This window comes from Lagenorhynchus albirostris, chromosome 6, assembly GCF_949774975.1.
Source record: "Lagenorhynchus albirostris chromosome 6, mLagAlb1.1, whole genome shotgun sequence".
In the NCBI taxonomy this organism is placed as follows: Eukaryota; Metazoa; Chordata; class Mammalia; order Artiodactyla; family Delphinidae; genus Lagenorhynchus; species Lagenorhynchus albirostris.
The window spans coordinates 9,066,461-9,081,819 of NC_083100.1; the positions used below are offsets into that span (position 1 = coordinate 9,066,461).

The 15,359-nt window shown below is 44.3% G+C and overlaps 1 protein-coding gene across 2 annotated transcripts in view; it reads right to left on the minus strand.

Annotated features, from left to right (window-relative positions):
- Positions 1-2,161: 2,161 nt before the first annotated feature.
- The window catches only part of LOC132522025 (nuclear body protein SP140-like), a 75,831-nt gene continuing 62,633 nt past the window's right edge, over positions 2,162-15,359 (minus strand). Inside the window, exons 17-26 of one of the 2 annotated variants that reach the window (XM_060151890.1) lie at positions 14,549-14,623; positions 13,177-13,281; positions 11,148-11,290; positions 9,942-9,989; positions 7,592-7,636; positions 4,688-4,803; positions 3,884-3,992; positions 3,529-3,606; positions 3,172-3,315; positions 2,162-2,420 (exon numbers count right to left, since the gene is read on the minus strand). In XM_060151890.1, coding sequence (XP_060007873.1) covers positions 2,313-2,420; positions 3,172-3,315; positions 3,529-3,606; positions 3,884-3,992; positions 4,688-4,803; positions 7,592-7,636; positions 9,942-9,989; positions 11,148-11,290; positions 13,177-13,281; positions 14,549-14,623 — 971 coding nt within the window. In that variant the 3' untranslated portion in view covers positions 2,162-2,312. Of the gene's footprint in view, positions 2,421-3,171; positions 3,316-3,528; positions 3,607-3,883; positions 3,993-4,687; positions 4,804-7,591; positions 7,637-9,941; positions 9,990-11,147; positions 11,291-13,176; positions 13,282-14,548; positions 14,624-15,359 lie in introns of those variants that run through there. The other variant, XR_009541024.1, reaches the window with a different exon arrangement.

The following is a 15,359-nucleotide window of genomic DNA, read 5'->3' on the forward strand; positions in this document are numbered from 1 at the left end:
AGGGATCTTGACTTTTTATTGGGGTAGCTGGTCTCAGCCATCCGTTCATCTATTTTTAATCTTTTTTGATGATATATATGAAGCAATATCCTTGTTGGCTGCCCATCTCTCTATAAGTTTAAGGTGTACAGCATAATGATTTGTCTTATGTACATCCTAAAATATTACCACAACAGGTTTAGTGACCGTGTCCGATTAGCTATCTCCATAGACTGCTTTGGGCCAGGGCTCCAGCCGTCATTCTAACCTTGCTGCACATTACAAAACTTATTTCATCTTGCTCTGACAGTTAAATGCTGCCACCTGGCTTCCATTATTCTAGAATCCTATCATTTCCATTGTCACTAGGGAATCCAGTTCTGTAAAACATTCCTCCATTATGCCAACCTACAGAGGACAGCCCCCACTGAGTATCTCAAGCATGCTGGTGCCCCTCAGCTGTGTGTTCCTTATCACCTTGTTAAGTTAATGTCTCTGAGGCCTCCTGAAGAGCACAGTAACCCGGTGGATGGGTTTTCCAGTTGCAGAGAGTGGAGCCATGCCAACATCCTGAGGCTTTTTTTTTTTTTTTGCAGTACGCGGGCCTCTCACTGTTGTGGCCTCTCCCGTTGTGGAGCACAGGCTCTGGACGTGCAGGCTCAGCGGCCATGGCTCACAGGCCTAGCTGCTCCGCGGCATGTGGGATCTTCCCGGACCAGGGCACGAACCCGTGTCCCCTGCATCGGCAGGCGGACTCTCAACCACTGCGCCATCAGGGAAGCCCCATCCTGAGGCTTTTGGATCTTCTTTTCCACAGTCTGCCCTGGCATCTCTGCTTCCACTTCATCTAGTATGTACCACAGTTTATACCAAGCTTTTTTTAAATTAAATTTTTTAATTAAATGTTTTTCTTCCAGTTTTATTGCAGTATAAGTGACATACAGCACTGTATAAGTTTAAGGCATATATAATGACTTGACTTATATACATCATGAAATGATTACCACAATAAGTTTAGTGACCAGCCATTTTTATTCCAAAATTAAAGGAATAGAAAAAAATATATATATATAAGCATTTAAGAGCCAGCCAGGAGCATACTGGATTCATCCCCTTTGGCCCTCGCCAGGCTAATTAAACTTCTTGACACAGGAGAGTGCTTCTGTGTTGACAATTTTCCCTTTTCCAGTTTCACATTCCCCTTCTTTGTCCAGGACCCACCCCCAGACACAATCTCCTGGTACCTGCTGGTACATGTTGGCCAGTCCTGCAGCTCCACTGGGGAAATGCTCTCTTCAGCTGGCAGGACAACCCAGGACTTTCTCAGTGGGGTCATGCTGGGAGGACTCTGCAGTCTTCATTCAAGCAAGATTAGGATGGGGTAGGGGAGGGGTCTGTCTTCCAACAAAGGCTAGGGAATTCTTTTGCAGGCCCTGTGTGTTGAAGGAGACCTGGAGTTCAAGGTTCTCACTTGCATCTACCTAGAAAGGCCGATTCTGATTCAGGACTGCACTCCTTCTTTACCAGGGCTCTGCCTTTGGCACAGGAGACCATCCCAGTTTAGACTGCAGTCTTCTCCTGTGTTCTGCCATTCTTAAACCTGGGACCTGGGTCAGGCCTTCCTTTTGTCTGCCTTCCAGCTGCAGTTGTAAGGGTGTCTTTGCTTTGACTAATAGATTTAAGGCTGTCATTTATTCTTTTCAATATATCAGTGGCACTTAGCAATAGACACCAAAATCTACAATTCCATTTACCATTTCTCCCTTTGTGAATGCCAATTCCAAAAGCTAGTGAAATCCTCTTTATCTCATCGAGTTTCCCAAAGGTGAAAGTTTGGCAACAGCACTATTAAAGCACACCAGGGACCATCAATATACCACCCATCACCATCTGGCCAGACTGGGATCCGAATCCAGAACCCACCCTTACAGCCTGCTTGCTGGGATCGTTACCTTAAGTTGGGTTCCCTAGAAGCAGAGCCTGAGATAAAGTCTCTTAAGTAAGTGATTTATTGTGAGTTTCTTTGGGAGAAACGAGGGAGGGAAGCAGGATTATAGGAAAAGCTAAGCAAGGATGTGATCACAGCCACAGACTAGCTCCAGCCGGATCTCATGGGGAACACAGGAGCATGAATCATAACACAAGGTTGAGTCCACCTTGGCACTGGAGGCCGGCCCCCAGGCCAAGGAAGGGTAACCCTCTAGGTGAAGCTGGTTCCATTTGGCTGAAGGCAATGCTCTGGGGAGGGGCGGCGAGAGCAGCCAGCCTTCCATGCGGCTGGGGGATGACAAGTCTGCTCCAGAAGGGGTTTTCCAGGACACTAACAGCATCCACTATTCCAGTGAGCTGTCCTCGTTTGTCTCCCGAATAGTGAACACGTCCTTGAAATTCTTCTCAAATTCGGCCTCCAGTCTAAGTCCCATTAGGCCAAAGTCATTGAACTGGAAAAAAATAAAATAAAATGAACACAAAAATCATGATGCTCATTGTCAGTGTCATTGCCACCTTGTAACTGAGAATGATCAGGACTCTGGTCTTAGACACCCTAAGTTATATGAACCAGGTTATGCTAAAAAACTCACGCAGCGAGGAGCAACAAGATAGAAATGGGAACTCATAACCACACCCGGGAACTCGTACTTATTTGGTTGGGTTATTGATTTCAGTGAGAGTTAGAAAAGTAATCTATGCTCTTTGTAACAGTGCAAATAGTACAGATTGCTTTTAAGTTAGATCAATGACCTTCCTTTTTCACTGACACTTCTGTTCCCCTCTGGTGACTCCTGTTAAACTATATGATCCATTCACATGGAGTGGAATCTGGAGATTGGGATTTCAGAAGAGGTCAGATTGCGTGTTTTGGGGGAGAGATAAGAAGTACAGTGTGACTTTAAGATGCAAGTCTCTTCTCCCTGGGTTTGGAGCAGGCAGGACTCTGCTGTTCTCAACGGCAGCTGTAGGAGGGTCTGAGCTCTTTGAGGCCTGGGGTTCTGGTTGCAGGGCCACCTTCTGATTCGCTGTTACTACGCCTTGCTGAACTCCAGTCTTGAACGGAAAAGTCACTGACTTCCGGAACTCTTGCTTTGCAGGTTTCATAGGATGAGGGAAAGTAAAATTTCCCAGGCACCAGAAAATGAGGGCAGAGTGGCTCAATGGACAGAAAATGAAATGGAAGCGGGGAGAACCACTTACCTTGTAAGATGCCCTGTGGTTCTGAAAGATGAGGCGCATGTCCTGCACGAACCCCTCCACATGGGAGTAACCCTGCTCGTTCAGCTTCTTCTTGATCTTGTCCAACCACATGGGTTCCTTTAGGTTTTTAGAAGCCTCTTTAATCTAGTGAAAAACAAAAATCAATGGGAGAATTACTGGCAGAGTTCAATGTGTGCCTCCTGTGGATTCCCATCAAATCCAGTAGAAATACAAAAAGGTAACAGCAGCTCATGCTCTCACTCCCAGGGGATTCTGATCTCAAATCCCATGGGTACCTGTTTCAAGGTGGGGTAACATCATGGCAGCCTGTAATCACAGTTTGTTATTGTTACTTACATAATAGTAGTATGGAATCTTCGCAAAAAAGGTGCTCTCTGAATGACAATAGACCTTCAAGAGGAGGAACTCACATTTCTGCAAAAGAAGGTGGCTGTGAGTGAAAAGCAGCTTGGAGACAATGAGCCCATATACATGCCCAGGCAGAGGCATGACTCACACCAGTATCTGGAAGTTTCCCCAAACATGGATGGCTCTTGGAGACAGACATGCAATGGCTGCAAACAAGTTCTGGTGTGATTTCAGTGTGACTGAGTCATGGCTCACCCTTTGGTTGCCTTTCTCCTGACCCTGCCTATCTGACTTCTCACATGTGAGGGGAAGGGGGAAGAATTGGGGTTCCCACCCGACTCACCAACTGCTCCTCGGGCTGCATCTGCCTTGCCAGGACCTCAGATTCCCCGAGACATCGCTGGCTTCCTGAAAACTCCTTTGCCCTGCAGAAGGTGCAACTCCACAGGTCCCTAAGGGACCAGACATAAGTAAGTGAGGGCAAGGTCCCTGGAAACAGTCATCACTCCTATGTCTGATACTGTCCTCCTTTCAGGAATGTTGATGGACACAGCTGGAAGAGGAAAGGGGCACCTCCAGAGTCTCCAAGAACCCCACGTGGGGTCTGAGCCAATGACCCTCATCCCATCGAAGGAGCAACAAGGGGTCAGGGCATGGAGGTGGTGTCAGGATGAGTAGTGGGCTCTTCTTTCTCTGTCTGTTTCTGGGAGCACAAGGAATCCTACCCACCAGGCCTGAGTGTCCAAACTGGGTCTTAACCCCTGGGGGACCTCAGGCTTTCCTCAGCCCATTAAGAACGTGGCAAAATGAGGGAACCAGCCCATGTTTCCTGCCTTTTCTGAATAAGTGCAGAACACAAACGAGTGGCATTTCCACCCCCATGAACAGGAGTCCATGCTGAAAAACTTCTAGGAAAGGACAGTAGCAGTATGTGGGCAAAGGACCTGGCTACTGACTTAGAGGAGAGCAAAACGCATTAACCTGCCACTGCCAGCATCTTGAAACAGCTCTCTGGATCATACTGCTGGACCCTGTACTTATGGCCCTGCTGTTTCCCCATCTAGACATAGTAAGAACTCCGTAGGGAGAGTGTGTACGGCAGGAGGAAGGGTCCCTAATAAGAAGGGAGGGGCTGCATCTCACGAACCTCTCAGTTTCCACAGGTGGGATGTGACAGTCCTCATGAAAAGATCTCGAACAAGTATCACAGCAAAACAGCTTTCCTCCATCCCTGCACGTCTCACACACATCTGAGTTTCCCAGCTAGAAGGTAAAACAACATCTATATCCCCGGTGAGACCCCAGAAGGCCAGAACTAGGGGAATCTAGAACTCATTGCCTTTGTGTGAATCTGAATGGACACTTATATGCTTCTCCCTGAGATATTAAAGAACAGCATAGCGTGGCGATTTCAGAAGCAGAAATTGTGGTCTGCAATGAAATTCAGGAGGAAGGGCCTGTGTGTCAGACCAGAAAAGTCTTCCCTATAAGCCAGAGACTCGGGCTTCCCTGGTGGCGCAGTGGTTGAGGATCTGCCTGCCAGTGCAGGGGACATGGGTTCGAGCCCTGGTCTGGGAAATCCCACATGCCGCGGAGCAACTAGGCCCGTGAGCCACAACTACTGAGCCTGCGCGTCTGGAGCCTGGGATCCGCAACAAGAGAGGCCGCGACAGTGAGAGGCCTGAGCACCGCGATGAAGAGTGGCCCCCGCTCCCCGCAACTAGAGAAAGCCCTCACACAGAAACGAAGACCCAACACAGCCAAAAATAAATTAATTAATTAAGAAAAAAAAAAACAGAGACTCTAACACTGAAAGGCTAGCAACAAAACAAGACAATTTTTTAGGAATCTGAATAACTTTATTACCTTGCAGATAAAATAAGCTCCTGAAATAAAGTGTTAAATGCATTTGTCTACACCACAATAACTAAACTGACTCCTTGAAGGGTGATATATTTAGAATTTAATAAGGTGGACTAAACTTAGTGTGGAAAGTAATACAAGATTATTTTAACAATTATTTTGAGTCTTGTTCTGGGCTTTTGCGTGAAACTACTTGCGTTGGGTGAATTGGGATTCTGGCCATTTCTTTTTCTTTTTTTTGCGGTACGTGGGCCTCTCACTGTTGTGGCCTCTCCCGTTGCAGAGCACAGGCTCCGGACATGCAGGCTCTGCGGCCATGGCTCACAGGCCCAGCCGCTCCGTGGCATGTGGCATCTTCTCGGACCGGGTCAAGAACCCATGTCCCCTGCATCGGCAGGTGGACTCTCAACCACTGCGCCACCAGGAAAGCCCCCATTTCTTTTGCTTTTGAAATGGTCATATATGAGGAAGTGCTAGCTCCAAGGACCATTTTGCCAAAAAGCTCCCATTCAATGTTCTGGGGATCCTCAAGGACACCCCCCAATTGGAGACTGAGACTGCTCTGATATGGAGTCATGGGGCCATGTTTTTTCTCATCCGTGTAGGAACTGACAGATTACCATCATCGTTCTCTAGAAAGTGATGACCCCTCTTCCCAGAAGAACAAGGAATAACAAATATAACCAATGTCTAAGAACCTCACATTTGTGTATTTTTTAGCAGATTTATCTAGCTCTTTGTTTCTTAGTCCAGCTGCACATTAGAACTTTCAGGGCAGAGTATATAAAATACTAATGCCCTGGTCCCTATGCCAGAAATTCTGAATCAATTTGTCTGGGTAGGGCAGATCCATTGGCGTTCTTCTTTAATTCATGGAATGGGTAATTTTGTGTATCAGAATCATCTGGGGAGTTTTATACAATCCCAATGTCCAAGTCATAGCCTAGACTGATGAACAGAATTTCCTCTAGGGTGGGATCCGGGCAATACTATTTTCCAAAGGTCTTAGTTTCAGCCTAAGTTGAGACTTACCCTGAGCAAAGGGGATATTATAGGCCTGAATTGCTCTGCAATACCAGTCCCAGGAAAGATCATTAACAGCAATGAGGGCACTCTTGCTGGAACAGCTGCCATCTCCTCCCCATGGACTCTTGGCCGTGGGCTGTGAGACCTGACCCTCTGTGTCTATATCCATCCCAAACAAGCCACACAAACACTGGACTCCAGCACGGTTTAGATGACTAAAGAATCCTTCATTTGTCCAAGGGTCAGAAAGAGTGTGGATAAGATCTAAATATTGTTGGGGGGATTGCTTTGGAGGTAAACTATAAGTAAAACTACTTGACTATCCCTCCTCTTTTGGACGTTGTGTATCAGTATTACTGCATACTAACCCATGTGAGTGCTTCCCCCTGGAGTTATGCAAAGGTGACTCTGCTTAAAATGTCCATCTTGTTGCAATGAAGGGAATCAAAATATGATTCAACTTAGAGAGTGGAGTCATCCATAATTTTAGCAGACATTAAAGCATCCAGCCGTATGGTACCAGTTTGAGTAAAAATGCCCTGTGATTTGCTATGTGGTGACCAGCTCAGCACCATGATGGCTCCCTCGAGATTGGATACGGGGCTTCCGTGAAGAACCCACTAGCCCTGAGTGCATTTCTCTGCGGGACTCACAACAGGGTTCACACCTTAACTTGCCAGGTTGGCCTGGCCTGTTCCTTCTGATTGACGCTTAAAACCATCTAGCTCTACCTGTACCTTGGAATAGATGTTTGGGATTTTCCTTTCCTTCCTTATTGCTTTCTTTAAATTGCTGTTTTCCCCTCAAATTTCCTCCTTATCCTTCATCTGCAGGCCAGCCGCACCCATTACTACTTCAAGCCCAGGCTCTAGAGACCCCGGTGGTCTCAAGCTCTGCCTCCCAGACTCACTTTTGGGGGAAATGAGGAAATGGGAAGGTTTCCACTGAACAAATGGCAGGATGCTTTCAGGCTGAGAGACCCAACGCCAGAACCATGTACCTGATGTGGGTGACGCATCTGCTGTTCCCTGCTCATCACACATAGCAACATGCTGCACCTGAGTGTGAGTGTGCTTCAGGGAAATGCAGTGATGACTCAGAGAATGTGCCGAGGGAAAAGGCCCGCGTTATCCTGGGGTCACAGGCGGGCGTTAGTACTTACACAAAGGTCATCTAAAGTATTGTCATGAGACTTCGGTACTCTTTTCTGCATAAAAGAGAGAAAGATTAAAGGACAATATTGAATGTGATGTATGCATCCGTCACTTATTTAAACAGCAATCTGTTGAGGGATTCAAGACACGGTTTACCCATTACTTCATACCTGTTTTTATGGATACACATATCTACTTGGAAAATAAAAAGTACCAAAGTACCACTGTTTGGCCCAATGCAAGTTCTATTCCCTGGCTCTCAGATGCAAAGTGGGGTTTTGTGAAGCCATGCAGGGAGTCTGGCCCTGGTTCCCACAGATGGAGTGGGAGAAACTCTGCTGGTTTTCTTGCTTTGAGAGGCCCTTAGGCATTTTTCTCTATATTAGAAAATGTCATCCCAACTGGAGGAGCTGCAGGGAGAGTATCAGGCCGAGGACTCATCGTCAACAGCTCCAGTGACCACAGGGCCCAGAGGCCTGGCATCCATGCAAGTGTCCCAGAGAAGAATGTCACCACCTATCACAGGTCTCCCAGGGCACAGCCCCAAAGATAAAATGTGCCCAAGTTTCCCAGGGTTGCAACTCTTCTTCCAGAAGGTCACCCTCCTCTTCCCTCCCTCTGAATCCCAAAAAGTCAGCTAGCTGACTCTTCAGAGGTAACTGACTACCACCCACTAACTTTACATTGCGTTCCAATATTCAGTAGAATGACCTGACCTCCTTCCCTCTAGGACACAGGCAGCCTCAGCTTTTATCTGCAGCCCAGGGCAGAGTGGTCATGGAAAAGTGTGATCCATGGGACAGTGATCTGAGAGGTGTCCATGTCACTGCCCACGTTTCTGTGTGGCCTGAAGTTCACCACCCATCCCCATTAGTTATTCTTCCATGTTAGACAATGAAGTTGAAACAATCCTTGAGGTCAGAGATATTGTTTCAATCTTCTAATGACCATTGGGCATTTAGTGTGCACTCAATCATTGTATGTTGGATAAGTGAATAAACGAGTATCATTTCACTTAGGAACAGATTACTTGCTATCTCCTAAGCAAATATTAGCCTACAATAAAAAGATTGTTCTAAAGGTATATATCAGATTATTTTACAACACAGCAGCTGTCATCAAAAGGTGTTAGTGACCTTTGTGAGGAGCCAGGAAGCTGTCATGTGGTGCTGAGAGTGACACTGAAGATTCCAGAAGCCAAGGGGCAAGAGAGGTTCTGAGAGGCACAGAGGACCCATGGAGGTAGTAATGGGTCCTGAGATCCGCCACTTGGGGAGCTTCTGTTCTCGCTCACAGGGAGATGCAAAATATAGAGGTAACTGCAGGTTGTTGCTAAAAAGTGCTGCACCCACAAATAAGGGTAGAATCTGTTGGTAGGACATTGTCAGCTTGTGTGGGTAATCTAACTGAGTAACTCTTGGCACCTGGGGAATGGTACAGATGCCGGTCTTTAATATACTCACTAAGTAGTGCAAATAATATGATAGTTTCCCTTTAGGAAATCCAGTGGGTGAAATGTCCCAAGGACTTAGAGTTCAAACTGTCCAGAACATCAGATAATGTAAAGGCCTGGACCTCACATTCCCAGTGGAACATGAAGTCCCATTGGCCAGCTACGTCTGACCTGTCTTAGAAATCTGTGAATGTCTTGAATGGCCGTTTCTACATGAAGTGTATAAGAATGGCACCTCTCACCTCCTCCTTCTTCTCAAGTTCTCATTCATACCCAGCCCTGGAAAAACCATCACCATGTCCTGAATCTACACTGCACCATACATATTTGTTTGTTGCCTCCGGAGAGGAAGGAATCACTTTCATAGATAGAAGGGAGGTCTGCACAGCACCCCCTTGAGGAGCTGAAAGAGTGGCATCAGAGTAAACAATTTTCCAGGTCAGCCCCTCCTATACTTAGACTGTGAATAAACTTTTGCTCCATCAGATTTCATTAAAGTTAGGAAATAGTAACATGATTTTAAAAATCTGGGTTTGAGTTGAAGATGACACTATCACCTTATTATGATATATTTTTATGTATTCCAGCATCATGTCTTCTTTTACAACTTTGACACCCTTACATCTGCATCTATAGCTAAAGCACATCCATGAGGTCTATTTTGATGGTTCCTTATCACCTCCATTTCAAATGGTTTACCATTCAAAGAAGATCTTGCCAAATATACAACATAGTGTTCAAAGTAGCAACATTGAAGGTGCATACCGCAAGTTTTTACAAGGTGGGAGTGGGGTGTTGGAGGAAGTTTAATAATAATTACCCAGTTGAGAAACCACAGAATAATACACAGTGCATGAAAAATCAGTTATGTAATGAGAACTTGTAGAAAGTTATGCAATAATCACCTTTCTCATCCTGCCATATTTCCTTGGAGGGTTATGGAGACATCTTTTCTGAAAGATAAAAGGATCTAAGTATATGGTTGGCCTGTGAGTCTCGCATTTCGAACCTCCTCCCAAATATTTCTCCTGGGATGTCCCACTGTCAGCCCAAAGCCAAGGTGTCTAAATGAGAAATCATCTCGCTCTCCTCACTTGTACTTCTTCTAGAATACAATCAGTGGTTGCTTAAAAATCATCTTTAGAACTTTTTTTTCCTCCTGTGCTTTTTTTCCTAACTTTAAGAGGTTTTCCTTCATAATCTCTTTGACACCTCTCACCTCCTCTCCATTTCCACCAGTGTCACTCAAGCTTGGTCCCTCTACCAGGGCTAGTCAATCAACACACACTTATCCCATGCCTATTTGGTGCCAGACATTCTGGCCAATCTTGGGCACACAAAGATGGACAAACCCAAGAGGGGTCTAGAGAGAAAAAGGGGATGCATGGAAGGATGAGAATAAAACAGTATAAGAAAGTCCTTAGTAATGGGCTCAAGAAGCCTAGGGAAGGGATGGTCAGGGTCAGGTCAGGCAGGGAATAGTCAGGGGAAAATGGCATTGGAGCTGAGCATTGCATGTTGAGTGTAGGTTTCTTCGGCTGAAAGACACTGAAGTCATTTCAAGGCCCCATGGCCACCTAAAACACTATTTTAAATATGTCATTTCACACCTCAGAAGACTTCACTGATTTTGCATTATCTATATTGTGAGTTTAAACATATTAGCCTGGCATTAAATCCCTCCACAAACAGCTCCAGTTGATGGGTTATGCCTTATCACATACAATATGTCTACCTCAACCATGGTTCTGGTTTTCGTGCCATTCTTTGTCTGGAGTAACTTCTTCCTACTTGGTTGATTGTAAACTGTCTTCTTCTTTCAGTGCATAAAGCTGTCTGCATGCACCTGAGTCAGAATGACCTTTCCTTCCTCCAAGCTCCTGCATCCATCCTGACGGAGCCCCTTTTACAACAGTGATGCGCTGCATTGTACTGAGGTTAGGAATGTGGAACACCTCTCCCCAGGTGAGAGGATAAACTCAGAGGCATCTGGGCTTTAGCTATAACTCATCTGGGCTTTAGCCATAACAAATATTTGGTGAGCAAATAGTGACCTTATTCTTGGGGCACAGCAAGGAAAGTCACGTCTCCCATCCCTGTCACTGGAATACCTCGATCAGCCAACGTAGGGGCCTCCCACCGCAGCGAACACTTATCTTCCAGTTCTTGGATCTTTCGTGGCCTCCTCTGATTTCAAATTCCCTGGGGGTGAACCAGTCTCCATCCTCACTCTGTATACACTTCACCCAAACTCCTGTAAGACCAGGGTAGGTTAATCTTTAGCCCTCTTTGTTTTCAGATGGTGGGCTCCCAACACACTGGATCTGGACCTACCCAATTTGGTCTCAAGATCTAAAACAGGAGAGTCTAGCCTCCCCTTTCAGGCTTCAGAATCCCCAAACCTAGCCTTTAAGTCCCCTCAAAGGATATTTACTGCTTTGTGGCAACATTTCTTTAACCAATGTGCAACAACAACAACAAAATGATAATTACCATCAAAATCAACCTTTTAAAAGTATGTCAAAATCACCTATGAAGGAAAAGGAAGTGATTTTGAAGAGTGAGACCATTTCAATTTGCTAGGGATAGAGAACAAGTCAGAATCTCCTATGGACTTTGGGGAACCTCGGGTTGGGACTAAGATCTCCAATGGGGGCTCTGCAGCTCAGAACGGCACCACAGCAGCATCTGTGCCCTTTATTACACTTTTCATCCAGTTTAATGGCATTATTGAACAGAGATTTTCCCATCCCTGAAATCATGGATAGCTGATATTAAAAATAATTGTGAAATGTTATCCAATGGAAAATTTAAGTTATGTATAAAAGATAATCATATGCTTAACATCACTAGTCATTAGAGAAATGCAAGTCAAACCCACAATGAGATACCATTTCACACCCACTAACATGGCCATCATAGAAAAGTCAGACAATAACAAGTGTTGGCAAGGAAGTAGAGAAATGGGAGCCCCCATACACTGTTGGTGGGAATATAAAACAGTACAGCCACTGTGGAAAACATTTTGGTGTTTCCTCAGTAGGTTAAACATGGAATCATCATATGAACCAGCAATTCCACTCCTAGGTATATACCCAAAAGAATTAAAAACATATGTTCACACAAAAACTTGTACATGAATGTTCAAAACAGCATTATTCATAATAGTGAAAGAGTGGAAACAATCCAAACTGATGAAAAGATAAACAAAATATGGTATATACATACCATGGAATATTATATTATTGGGCAATAAGAAGGAATGAAGTACTAATACATACTATTATATGGATGAATCTTGAAAACATAATCTTAAGTGAGACAGCCAGTCCCAAGAGGGCACATATTATATGATTCCATTTAAATGAAATACCTAGAATAGGCCAATTTATGGAGCAGAAAATAGATTAGTGGAGAGAAAATAGCCCAGTTTAGGGCTGGGTGGTGGAGTGGGGTTAGGTGGGAATGGGCATTGATTGCTAATAGACATGGAGTTTCCTTTAGTGAAAAAATATTCTGACAAAAATATTCTAAAATTAGATTGTGGTGATGGCTGTACCATCTTGTGAATATAAAAATAAAACTCAACATTGACTGGTACACTCTCAGTGGTGAATTGTATCTCGGTTAAGCTGTTTAAATACTTAACCTCAATTATGTACATTAATTCCTCGCAGCTACACCATGAAGCAGGTTTTTAATGATTTCTTTTTTAGATAAAGAATTTCAGGGTCAGAAAGGTCCCATTCTCTACTCGGCTGAATCAGTCCCTCTCGGCATAGCTGAGGCTGGGACTCAGGTTGTCTGATTCTGAATTCTGTTCTGTCCTTACTACATCAAGCACCTGCCCTGGTGAAAATCGTCCAGAGGGAGAGAGGATATGAAGTTGGAGGCTGAGGGCCTCTTCCTTTATTTCTGCTTTATTTCTGCTTTGGCCTCCCCATGGACACTTTCACGTGGGAGTAAGCACCTAAAATGTATGATTTCTTAAAGTGTGAAAATAGCAACTTAGGGATCCCTTCCTCCTCTCAAGCCAAACCATTGTCCCAATTCCTTCAACTATGTGTAATTCACATGGATAATTCCATTACTTCTCGTGATCCCTTCAGATAGGAATTGCAAATAGACCATAAAACCCACCTTCTTTCAATTTCTTCTTATGTAACATCCCCTTCACCTTACCACAGGTCACAGGAAGTATCTGAGAGTGAAAATCCACTTTTTGATATCTGCGTTTTCTTCGCCCTGAAAGAGAAGATTCCTTCATTGTCTCATTTTCAATTGCGCACGTACTGCTTCTCCCATGCTGAGTTTGTTCCTATAAAGGTATGGAGGAACTTGGAAAGCTTTATTCCATAAATCTCTAGAGTCAAAGTCTTTCTTCCAAGTGGCATTTTTGATACATAACTACAGAATGTCTACCTCTACCTCATCCCTCAAATCTCACACAAAACAGAATGTGTTAACAGAGAAATGGGGCTTCAGTAAAACTGTCTTAGCTCCCAGTCCAGTCAGCCCCACTGATTCTTACGTGACAATGAAACATACAGCTGCATCATGTTCTGAAGGGAACCTCCAGTTATACTATTTCACTGCAGTTAGGTAGCTGGAACAAAGTGAGAGACTGTACTTGCATCTCTCTATTTGAGCGCTGGTTAGTGAGCAGAGAGAGAGAGTAATGATGGGGGAACCTAATGGAGGTGACGTCTGTCTTCTCTTTGTGTTCTCTGCTTTGCTTCACTTCTCCCTCACATCGGCTTTCTCCTTAGCTGAAAGAGGAGTTCAGGAAGCTCTAGGATAATCTGCAAGTTGCATGGTGGGGAGGGCTGCTAGAGACCTGATTCCACAGCAGCAGGGGTGAAAGGTCTTCAAACTAGCTCAAGGAGGATGTGTAACTGATGCTGACTCTCCAGCCAACGTTTTAGAGCTATGATGGGAAGAGGGGGAGCTGTCCGTGGTCCAGTTTTGAGGTAGTAGGCTAGTAGAACTGGGATGAACTGAGAAGGATGGTGTGGGCCTAATTCACTCTCTTGCTTTACAGATGAAGAAATTGAAGCAAAAGCTGTCAAGTGACAGGTCCAAGCCCACACAGTCAGAAGAAGAGAATGACAGACTTCTGACTACCACTCCAGGCCACCCATGGTGTGCAATCTCTGACTCTCTGTGCAGCAGGAAAAGGGTCTGCTAAATAATATGTGGGTTGTATATGTGCCCTTTATATGAAAGCAGACTATTTCCAGACTATTTCAGTTCAGTGAAGACAGCATCACTGTGGTAGCCCCTGGACCCATTGGGTCTGGTTTAGATCTGTCACCAAGTTACTTGTTTGTGGAATTATCTTCTTTTTCTTTCATACACATTTGGAAAATGGGCCAAATCATAGACGTTTTCCAACAGTTAGTAAAGCTACATAAAGCAATTAGGGAAATGGATTTATCAGTAAAAACACAGAGTAAAGCACAGGAAATTAGCTGCATAATTATTGAGAGTGTATTCCCCTTTTCTTCTTTACCTCTTGACTTAACTTTTTTCTGTGGGGCTCTGTCACTATGAGTTAAGTGGAGTCTCCCTCTGCCTCTCCTTCTCCCTGAGAAAATAGAAAAATAGAATCACAGTCACAGACATGCAGTTGTATTGTGTATATTAGTGCTTTACAGAATTTCCATTGAAATGTAACTTCCCATAAGCCTGTCTAACGCACAAAGAAAAATATATAATGCCTAGTCCTTAAGCACGAAGAATTAGATGGCAAATCTTAGACTCATCTTATATTTTACTTTTCATTGTCCCACATTAGTAAAACAAACAAATAATAGAAATCAGCATTTTATTTATGTCTCAAGCAGCCATGTGTTGAGTGCTTAATAGATGGAAATTGTACATCTACTAATGTACAATTAAAGGAAGTGAGTTAAGGGAAACCCTATGGTGGGCTTCACAGGTGAGACACATGTCCTGCACATCACCTAGAATGAAGTTATTTGTACATTTGTGTTGACAGTTTTAGTAATGTGACCAAGAGTTTTGTCCACCTGGGTTTAGACAAAGATATTAGAATCGAAGAAACTAACAAGAGTCTAATCAAGAGAATGGGTAGAACTGAGTCCTCCAAAACCTTGATTTCAAATAGTAATTAAGGACTGACTCAGTAGATGTTGCAGCAGAGGCTGTTCTGCCATTTACAAGTTAATTGATGGTGGACATGCATCTCAGTATGTTTGCTATCATTCACATGTGTTTTATATTCTAAGGTAGGAAGATAAATTCATTTCCTGTTTTCTGTGTTCAATGCCTACCATCAAATGGCCACCACCTGATGGTGC